The 10,581-nt window shown below is 63.5% G+C and overlaps 1 protein-coding gene across 1 annotated transcript; it reads right to left on the bottom strand.

The window, feature by feature from the left end:
- Positions 1 to 1,666: 1,666 nt before the first annotated feature.
- MISP (mitotic spindle positioning) lies at positions 1,667 to 6,408 on the bottom strand. The gene is made up of 4 exons (XM_082495409.1): positions 4,152 to 6,408; positions 3,078 to 3,289; positions 2,599 to 2,637; positions 1,667 to 2,313 (listed from the first exon to the last, which is right to left on the bottom strand). The coding sequence occupies exons 1-4, from the start codon at positions 6,190 to 6,192 to the stop codon at positions 2,227 to 2,229; spliced, it is 2,379 nt and encodes a 792-aa protein (XP_082351535.1). The 5' UTR covers positions 6,193 to 6,408; the 3' UTR covers positions 1,667 to 2,226.
- Between the last annotated feature and the right edge of the window lie 4,173 nt (positions 6,409 to 10,581).

Genomic DNA, 10,581 nt, shown 5'->3' with positions numbered 1-10,581 from the left:
AGAATGACGCGAGGAGGTGGCAGCGCTGGCCTTGTGCAGGCTGGCACTGTGGGGTGGCGCTGGCTGGTTCGTGGGGGGACAGGTCCAGACCCCCGCTGGGAAGGACGGGGCTTGTGGAAGCCCTTAATGCACAAGTGTGCGTAACACGCTTACGTTACCTTAGCTTTCAGGTTAAGTGAAAAACTTCTGTTGTTCTTTCTATTAATGGAATTGATAGTTCAGCAATTTAAATAAATATGGGAGTCCTACGTTTCACATCTGTAAAACAAGTTAATATTCTACTGTATTATTACTGACATGATAAAATAGCTACCGTTAACGTGGAGAGCGCTCGGTAGCTGAGTAACCTGGCAAGGAGCTTAAGCTGCGCTCGTATTTAGGGAGCCGAGCCTTGCAAACAGTGTTTGGTCTCTCGCAGAAGCCTTTCGTGAAGAGATAAGTACTGCGAGTTAGTTCTGGGGTGGAAGGAGAATGGCGAAATGCCGTGTTTGCCAACAGCTAATCCATAGCTCACGGGAATGCTTTCAACAAGGTTTATGTCGTTTTTCTCAGTGAAAGATTTGTAGATTTAAGAAGTTGTGGCTGTTTAAAAAAGTTATTGAAAACGTCTGACAGTGTTGAAAGGTTTTATGGGCAGTGTTTCCCCAGAGTGCTAAATACAGCTCCATAAATACACTTTGGGAGACGTAGTCAACTTTTCTCAGCTGTTCAAGTACTATTGAGTCAACACAGTGCCTCACAGTCCAGGCGAGTTGCTGGGTTGGACTGCTGACGTCACCTAATAAAAGAATGTTTTACTCAGTCCTGTTTGTCTGGTCGGTTTGTCTGGTCTAAGGGGATGGAGCCGGTAACCCCAAGGCGGCAGGTAACGGGTTCCTGAAACGCTGGTGCACTCGCTGCTGGCGCTCGGGTTTCTCCTGCTCCAGGTCTGCCACGGCTCGGCGTCACGGAGCCAGCCCGGGGAGGAGTTGGGCTCTTCGGAATCCCACCGAGCGCACCTTCGTGGTTTTGTAACGAGGACTGTGCGGCCAAGAGTTACTCATCTTCGAGCAACATCTACTGTCACCAAATAACTTCTAGATGTTTAAAGAGCCATAAAAAAAGACAAACTCACTCAGTCAAATGCTCAGAGGGCATCTTCCAGCTTTCCCTGTGCTGTCGAGCGCAGACGGCATCACGACTGCCGCAGCCGGTGCCGACGGACCCACCGGCGCCCAGGTCAAGGCCAGGCACCCGCGCAGCGCCGTGCCCAGCCGCGCACACGGGCACCCCCCGGGTCCGGGGCGGCTGCGAGAGAGAGGGGAGCGAAGGCGGCACCGGGCACCGGGCAGAGACGACCGCCAGGAACTGAAGCGGTTGTTGGGGCGGCCCCGGGCAGCGCCTGTGCCGCCGGTCCCGCTCGCCCTGCCCGGGGCCGCGCTCGCCGGGAGCCACCTAGCGACAGCGGGGGGCAACGGGGCCGGGGCTGCTCCCGCGCCGCAGCCGGACGGGTCCCGGTGCGTCCCCCGCCCCCGGCAGCCGTAGGGACACCCACCCCCACCCCCACCCCCCGCAGAAGCCCCCGTCCCACCCCCGGCCCCGTCTCCCCAAGCGCGGGGGCTCCGTGAGACACCCCCCGCCGAACCGAGGGGTCCCGCAGAGAAAACAGGCCGGGAAGAATGAGGGGCAGCAAAGACTCTTTAATAAATTAGCAAAATAAACAGCATTTATATATATATATGTATATTATGTTGCTGCATCTCAGCAGATCACACGAGTTAAGCAGAAATGTTGATTTCCCGGTTTGATGCTGACACCGATCCAAAGGTATCCGTGCCGGTGCCTGCCCACGTGGGCACCTAAAAACCTAAAACCACTTAGAAATAAAAGAGCTTTTTTGTAAGCCAGAGACACAGCTTCCAATGAGAAAGAAGTTAAATTACCGTATGATTTCATCTCGCTGTCTCCTTGCAGAAGTGATTAAAAGAAAGTGATCCAGTTTTTCCCCTCTTAAGGAAAAAAAAAAAAAAAAAAGTATTACCTCACCTCAAAGGGACCGGGGAATGACTGAGCACAGGTCCCACATTGGGAGGATCATCTCATATTAAAAACGGATGCGATTTGCAGTGTACAAGTCTCTGATTCTGATGATAACCAGGAGCTGAACTGATCAGGTATTTCGATCGTGCATCAGTCCATCCCGAACGGGGCAAGTACACGGTGAAGTCCGGTGGCCCCGAGGGCGGCTCAGTCGTCGTCCCTGACATACTGCCCTGCCTCCCAGCGCTGGGCCATGGCGCTCTTGTGGCGAGTCACTCTGGTGCTTTCCACAACCTACAGAAACCAGGAAGTGCAGGATCTCTTTATAAAGAAGGTATTTCTATAAACAATCTTTTTTTGCACAACTTTGTGTGTGTGTGTGTGTGTGTGTGTGTCCCAGCCAGAACCCTCCCCTGCTTTGGGTTAAATACGCCCGACAGTGGCCACGGCACATCCTGCCCCACGCGACACCCACCCGAGCGCTGCCCATGGCCCTGTGGGAGCCAAGACCCCCCGTCCACCCCTACGGCACCCAGGACTGGGGAGGGCGGGCAGCGGGGAGCGCATGAAGGACTTTACCTCTGTGTTGATCTTGTCGATGGGTTCAATGCCTGCGTACTGTGAAAAGGGGAAAAAAAAGGTTCAGACAGCAGCAACCTCATAGGGAAACACCCAGAGGCAGCGGACACAGGGCACGGGGGGGTCAGGCTGCCGGGCAGGGGAGAGGCGAGGGGAGACAGCGCACACAGTCGTGCCCTTGTGCCCTCCCCGGCGCGGGGGGACGGTTTGGGCCAGGACCCCCCTCCCAGAGGAAGCTGCCGCTCCCCTGCAGTCCCACCCAGCGCTGGCAGCCCTGGAGCAGGGGCACTGCCCTGGGGGCTCGGCACGGCCCCTCGCCGGTGCCACCACCGCCGGGTCTCCCACCGAGCCGAGCATTTGGACCTCCAGCTGTGGTGGGAGCCGGGCACGGCCGCCTTCAGCCCCGGAGCCACCAGCCTCCTCCTGGGCGCCAGCCCCCGAGCACGTGCTGCCAATGCAGGCAGGGTGGGCGCATTCACCTTTCCATCCTCCTTCACCCTCCTCCTCCGCTCCTCGAAGGGGCTGGAACGAGCCGAGTCGGGGTCGAGGGTCTCCGTGCTGCCCTGGGAGGGACCGGCCACTCTCAGCGGGGTGAAGGATGACATCAGCCCCAGGACCCCCACCGGCTGCGAGGCGGGAGGTGAGACGGGAGACTCGGACACTGAGTAGCTGCCGCTGACACCTGAGGCAGCTTCAAGAGAAAGAGCCGTTCAGGGGTGAGGGACACCAGGACCGCTGCCGGGGCCGGGGTACCCGCAGGAGAGCAAGGCTCCCGCCCCAGACCGGCCTCCTCGGCAGGTCCAGCGGGTTCGGTCGCAGCTGGGACCCCACATCTGGGTGCCAGCCGGGGATTGTCAGGAGCAAGGGAGGGGAAGTGCATGAGTTGGGCATTTCTGGGCCCTTCCAGCACTGTTTTCTGCAGTAACATGACACAAAGTCATCAAAACCTGAGCAGGTCTGGAATCAAAAGCCATGCCGCTCTCGCGGAGCCCATCCCTCATCATCATCATCATCAGTTCCCTACATCTGCTTCCCCAGCTCCAGGGACTTCACACCAAGCACTTCTGCGTGCTGACCACAGATTACCTGTCCAAGGAGACTTATTTCTCCTGGGACAACTTGCCACCAACACGCAGGGGTGTGAGGGCATCTCAGCAAATCCTTGCAGGGAGGAACTTGGTCCCCTCACCCACAGCCAGACTCTCCCAGGTCAGGACTGGCGCTTTCCACCCCTCACCTCTGTCCCCCTCTGTCCCCACTGTGGCCACTTTTGCTCTTACAGAGAGCACAGGTCACCTCTGGCTGCCGGCTGCGAGAGGCATCTCGTGCAGACCACGGACACCATCCATAAGAGCTTCCCATGCCTGGGAGAGGAAGCTGCCGGCCCACGAATGTCCCGTGGGACCCCATGGTGCCACTCCTGTCCCTCTGATGGCTCCTGCTGATGCTCAGAGCCACAAGAAACAGGAGGGCAGGAGCAATGCCCGCAGGAGCTCTGCCCCCAGGACTGACCTGTTCCCCGTCCCACCCTGCCGTTCCTCTCCTCCTCTTACCGGAGCTGTGCCGCGAGCGGGAGCCCTCCTGGGGAAAGCCGTCGCTGCTGACCAGGGAGTAGCCGTCTATCAGCTGCCGCCGCCGCCGCTGCTCCTGCAGCTCCTCTTCCCTCTGCAAGTCGCTCCGGATCTCCTCTTCGATCAGCACCGACGTTTGGGGCTTCCAGGTCCTCAGCTTGTACTGCTCCTCCCGGCCGTCCTCCCTCCTCTGCGTCCCCATGTCGTCCACGAAGGAGAACTTGGGCTTCCAGAAGGAGAAGGAGAAGTACTCTCTGGGCAGGACAGCCGTGCCGGTGGGGCTCGGGGTGGAGCCGGGAAGCCTTCCTCCCTGGGAATCCTTGCTCCCCCACTTGCTGGCGCTGGCGGAAACGTGCTGGGACACCAGGGGCTGGTCCCCGCTCCTCTCGCTGGCGGCGAAGCGCAGCTGGGGCGCCTGGAAGTGCGCGACGCTCCCTGCGGAGCTGGGAAGGCCTCTCCCAGCCCCGGTGTCTTCTGCGGGGTGGGGGCTGTGGCTCACGGGTTGCTCCACCACAAACTCATTAACCCAGCTCCTCCGCTCCTCCGCCCTCCTCGTGGGGGTGGGCTTCTGCGGGGGGGCTTCCTCCTGCTCAAACACCCGCCTGCGCTCATCCAGCTCCTGCTGCGTCCCCCTGTCATACGTCCCCAGCAGCCTCCCTTGCTTCCTCAGATCCTCCTCACGCTTGGTTTCCTGCTCGATTTCCCTCTGGACGTAAAGGGAAGCGCGGCCTTTGTCCTTCCCTTTCCTGCCCGGGCCAGGAGAGGTGTGCATGGAGAGGAGAGGCTTCGTCTGGATCTCCACCAGCTCGCTGCTGGAGGTCAACCGCTGGATCCCCCTCTCCTTCCAGAGGTTCTCCTCCCTCTCCATGGCCATGCGGATCTCCCGCTCGATGGGCGTCTCGTTGCTGATCTTTGTCTCCTTGTCCAGGTCACTGCTGCCATCCCTCAGATCCCCAAGGCCATTGAAGATCTCGTTGGATGTGCTTCCGTCGCTGGTGTAGCCTGCGTTGCCTTCGTTATACATCTCACCCAAGCCGGAGTCGAGGTCCTCTCTGGAATACGTTTTAGTGAAGCGGGACATTTTCCCGGTGGGATATGACCTTTCGGTATCAGCCCTTCTGGAGGCATAAACCTCCTCCTTCGCAGGTGTCTTGTAGGACACACTGTAAACCTGATAAACAGTCTTGTCCGTCCTGCTCTGGCTGGAGGCATCAGCGTTATCATAACCTCTCGCAGCCTTTGCGGCCATCTCGGGACTGGGCCACTCTTGCCTAGAGACTTTCGTCATGGGCTCTGGCTTTGGAGACATGGCCTGTTGCCCCGGGCTGATGAAAGAGCCTGGGTTGGTCTTTTCCAGCATCAGGAACTGCTGCCGAGCAGCGGAGAAGTTGATCTGCTCTGTGTCAATATTTTCAGGGTCAACAGGTGTCACTGCCCTCCCCGGGGAAGGTCTGTCAAAGCACACAGCGAAGCTGCTGGTGAAGCTGCCCGCGTGCCTGCTGTCACCCCGGCTGCCCGTGCCGGTGTTTATGGAGCTCAGCTCATCCATGGAGCTCCACCTCTCAGCCATGGTGGAGCTCTTCCTCATCACCTGGCTCCGGATGACCTCCCTCCTCTCGTCCTCGAGCTCCCTGGCTTTCTCGGGCGAGATGTTCGGTGGTGGGACCCTGTACTGTTCCGGCTCGTCCTCATCATAAAGCTTCGAGGGCTTCCTCTCACCTCTGTAAGCCCTGAGGTCGTACAAGCTTCCCGACCTCACCACCTCCAGCTTAGACTCCCTGTCTGGGGATGGGGTCCAGACATCTTTTCCACCATCGAGGAAATATGAGGGTGACTTCGACCTCGTTTTCCAGCCGTAGCCGTTTTCCGCCCTCTGGCTGCTGTATTGAGTGGAGCCAAACACATCGTCGTCACTGTTGGCCCTCTGCTCGGCAAACGAGCCGGCGTGGTGACCATCGCTGTAGTCGTGCTTGTGCGAGGTCTGCGGGAGCTGGAAGACGAGGTGCCTGGTGACTCTGTCCATCTCCTGGGAAGAGTCAGCACCCAACCCTCTGCCAAACTCGCCCTGGACCAGGGATGCTGCTCAGCTTCGAGGTCTCCCTTGGGCTCCCGGCTCAGCTGCGGACGAGGGGCAGGACCCGGCTGGTGCTGCAAGCAGGAGGGGAGAGCGGCTGTTAAGAGCAGCAGAAGGAGCAGAGGTCGGGGTGTGCAGCTCCCCGTCCCGGGAGCAGCGGCTCGCGGCAGGGAGAGGCTTTAGTGACACCAGGCCCACCTCTGCCTGGAATTTCTCCTCGCACATTTGCGGGAAGGAGGCTGCCGATAGCCGAGCTATTGAAACAGCTATTGAAACCATAAAAATGGTTTCATGGCTCATAAAAAGGAGGGGACTTTAACCCCTGTGTCATGCAAAGCGGGAGTAAACCTCCCCGACCTCGGTGTCCATCCTCCTGCGCCAACTGGGACGGACCTGGATGGGGCAGCGGGTGCCGGGGGAGGGAGGGGCGGCACAGACGGGTGCAGCTCTCACCGTGGTGCCGACACCATCCCCGGCCCGGCCCCTGTGCCAGTGGGACACACGTACACCCAGGCGTGCCGGCGGGCCAGCGGCGCATCCTCTCCCTCTGTTTGCCGAGGTGCGGCCGCTGCCCTGCCCTGCACAGGGTGAGCGGGACTGGGAGACGTCAGCACTGGCACTGCTCCGCAGGTGCTCGCAGCCTCCCGGGAGCAGGCGGGAAGCCGGGAGCGAGGCTACGGCAACGGCAGGGGCAGCCCCTGGGTGCTGCCGCACCAGCAAGCGCGGCTCGGGCTGAGGCTGCCCTGGCCGGGGGGAGGCGGCGGCGGGTCCCCTCGGCCGGAGCACCAGCCGCGTCCCCAGGACGGACGCACCGTGGACGTGCCTCCTCGCCTGCAGCGACGCTGGGGATGGGGCTCCCACCGCTCACCTCCAGCCTCCTCCCCCGGGGGCAGACGGGGCCATCCTGCACCTGAGGAGCCATTTAAGACCTTCTGGGGCAGCAGCACCTGGGTCTCGTTGGGGGCAGCCCGGGCCGGCCCCGGGGCGATGCCCTGCACCGGGGTGCTCCTGCCCGGCCCCTCGCTGCCCACGGCGGGAGCGGGGCTGGGGGCCGCAGGAACTGCCGCTCCCGGTGCGCTGCACTCAGCTGCACTCCGTCACCTCTTCACGGCCCCACCTGCGATTCACTATTGCTCTTTTATGGTTCCCGGTGACCGGGACAGTGAAAAATATCTGCCCACCTCTTACGCTGTCAGGAGGGGTCTGCGGTCCCGGCCGGGAGGGGACCCCTCGCCGGGGAGCGCAGGAGGGGAGCGGGGAGGGGGAAGCCGGCAGGGCCGTTATCGGGGCTCCCGGCTGCACCGTGCCGAGCAGCACAGCCCCTCCCAGAGCGGCACCCAAAACCACCCAACCGCCTCGGCTCGGCCCCGGCTGCCCGGCGCTGCAGGAGTGTGGGGACAGGGGGGGCCTGGGCTCATCCCCCCCTGTGTCGGGCTGCCCCCGGCCCAGCCAAGTGCCACAGGGAGACGCTGGGCAGAGCGGGCGGCATTGCCTGGCCTGGGCCCCCACCGCGAAGAGACACCTAGGGAGTTTTCCAGTGTCCCCCCCACCCCGGGCGTCCTGCAGTGGGCTGCAGACTTGCAGTGTGTCCACCCCCCGGTGCGAGCGGCCACATGTGCTCCCAGAACCTGCCGACGTGCGAGACGTGCACGAGCGTGCCGGCATGATCCCTCCACCTGCCCACCACGGGTAGAGCCGGTGTGCGCATGTACCCCCTTGCCGCGGCCGGACCCTGCGCAGGGACGGAGCTGGGGGGCACAGCCACCCTGAGCACCCCGGCACTGCCCCCGCCCCCACCCCGAATGTGCCGCACTTACTGTCCGGGGGAGCCGCCGGGGCGGGGGTCCCCATGCCCCACGGAGGCTGCGCCGGGCACCCAGCTGAGCCGTGTCTGCCAGGGAGCGGCCGGGGCGGGTGGCGGGGGCCGCGGGGGCCGGCGGGGCTGCAGGGCACTGATAAGCTCAGCCCGAGCCCGTGGGCAATTCCAAGAACCGCACCGGGCTCAGCGCTGGCTGCAGTTCAATGACCCGTTCCCGAACCACCCCCCCCCCCGCACCACCATCACCCCGCAGCAGCTGGATCCCACGCCTGGAGGGCCGACCTTGGCCCCCAGCCCGCGGCACGTGCCGACACACCAATGGGCCAACGTGCCAATGCACCGATGTCCCGACGCAGTGGTGCAGCATTGCACCGATGCTCCCATCTGCCGGCACACTCCCCCTCTCCATGGACACGGCTGAAACTCCACAGAGAGAGGGGGTGTCTGGCTTTTCCCCGACCCTGTGCCCCGCGGCAAACTGTCCCCCAACCGGTTTTCCCCACGGAGGAGCACAGACATGGGCTCCGCCGTCCCTGGGAAGAGCTTGAGCTGGAGGGGCACAGCATCCTTCAGCTCAGCCCCGTGAGTCCCTCTGGGCGGCCCAGGGCAGCACAGCGTCCCAGCCCCGGGGGACACAGTGGTGCCGGATGGACACGCCAGGAGCAGCCGTGCCCGGAGCTGGCGCTCTCCTGTTTACACCGCGGGGCCTCTCCCAGCCCGGCCGCCTGATAACCCCGCTGAGCACGGGGCGGGCGCCCTTGCTGCCATGGCAGCCCTGGCTCTGCTGGCACTGCCACCCTGGCAGCCGCGGGTGCCCTCCTGGCGCTGCCCTCCCCGGCCCCCCAGTCCCCACCAGCCCCTCGCAGCGGGGCAGCTCCCTCCTTCCCTGGGGATGTGAGCAGCCCCCTCCCAGCGGGGACAAGACCTTGCGCCTGGTCAGGAACCCTCTGCACCCATTATCTGCCATGCCAAGGGCAGGACTGCGCCACGGCGGCCATGGCTGCTGGGCTCCAGCAGAGCGGGCGGCATTGCAGGCACCCAGAGCCACCCCTGTCGCAGCAGAAGGCATCGCAGCCGAGCGGGTGATGCCGTGCCGGGATGCTCAGCCCTTCGCTGCGCCTGGGGCAGGGGGTCCCTGGGTCCTCATCCTCTCTGCCCCGCCACGACAGCGCTGCTCCCCACTGCAGCCCCCCCCGGCTCCGCTGCTGCCTGCGATGGCCCGAGCAGGGCGATGGGGTCAGACCCCACTGTGGGTGCCCGCGAGGTCCCACCTACCCCTCTCGCTGCCGCCGGCCCTGCGCGCCGGGCTGCCGGCTCTGGCACTGGCTGGCCTGGGGACAGCGGCGTCGGTGCGCTGCCAGGTGGCTCTGCGTTTCCGGGCAGGAGAGCAGAGCCTGTTTTACCGTAGGGTTGAGACAAAGTCCACAGGCGATGGCCGGGGAGCGCACCACGCCTGCGGCAGGGTGTGTGCACGGCTCGCTGGGCTGGCACCGGGAAGTGCCGGGGCCCCACCGCCCCGGGAACGGGCCCTGGCATCCCGGAACAGGGCAGAAGCAGGACTGCCATCAGCCCAGGGGTGGGCAGAGACCCGCGGCCACATGGCGATGGGACCTGGCGGGGGGGCAGGGGGACAAGCAGGAGGACAAGCAGGAGACTGGGCTGCCACATCCCCTTCACCTGGGCACAACCGCCAGCATCACGCCTGCATCCCTTTCCTCCCAGCATCCTGGTTCCCACCCTCCTCTTCATCCCCGCTCCTCTGGAATGGCCGTGTGTCCATCACCCCAGCCCCAGGGCCGGCAACGTGGGGTGCCAGGGCGGCATCCCAACTGCACTGCCCGTACCTGTGCCCTGGGCTCTGGGGTGGCACAGAGGATGTGCCACGGCACAGTGCTCCTGAACATCTCACTTGCCTGGCATCACCGTTGGTCTGGGGACAGACACCTCCGGGGCAGCGTCAGGAGCCAGAGACACACAGAGCTGTGAAAGCACCATGTCCCTGTCCCTGCCCGGCTGGCTGCCACCGTGGGCAGTCCCCGCTGGCCGCAGGAGGGAGGAACTGGGGGGATTTATTCTGCTGGAAGAGCCCTGTGCGGGCTGGATCCCTGCGTGGGCTGGATCCCTGCCAGCCCGGCAGCTCCTGCCGCTGCCCCGTGCCGGCTGGCTCCGGTGCTGCCGGGGGGAAATGAGGCACTCTGCAATGGGTGAGTGTGGGCCGCGCAGGGAGGTGGTGGGGATCCCCCATGTGCTGCCCGCCATGCACCGGGCACAACGCTGCCGGGATGAAGGGGCCGCGGGGCACTGCCAGGGCAGCACGGAAAACTGCCGAGCAGAGAAAGGGCTCTGCCACTCTCAGCGACAGCACAAATGCTCCTGCACGTGGCTCTTGCACCCGTGAAACAGCCGGAGAGGTGAGGCTGTGGTGTGCCTCTGGGCAGGGATGAGAGGAGCCACAGCCCAGGCAGCAATGGGGCAGCAGGGCCCGTCCCCAGCATCCTCAGCGTCCCCATCCCCCCGGC

This window comes from Vanellus vanellus (genome assembly GCF_965231255.1).
Source record: "Vanellus vanellus genome assembly, chromosome: 25".
Lineage (NCBI taxonomy): Eukaryota > Metazoa > Chordata > Aves > Charadriiformes > Charadriidae > Vanellus > Vanellus vanellus.
The sequence above is the reverse complement of the archived record's forward strand: the minus strand, read 5'-3'. Positions and strand labels throughout refer to the sequence as shown.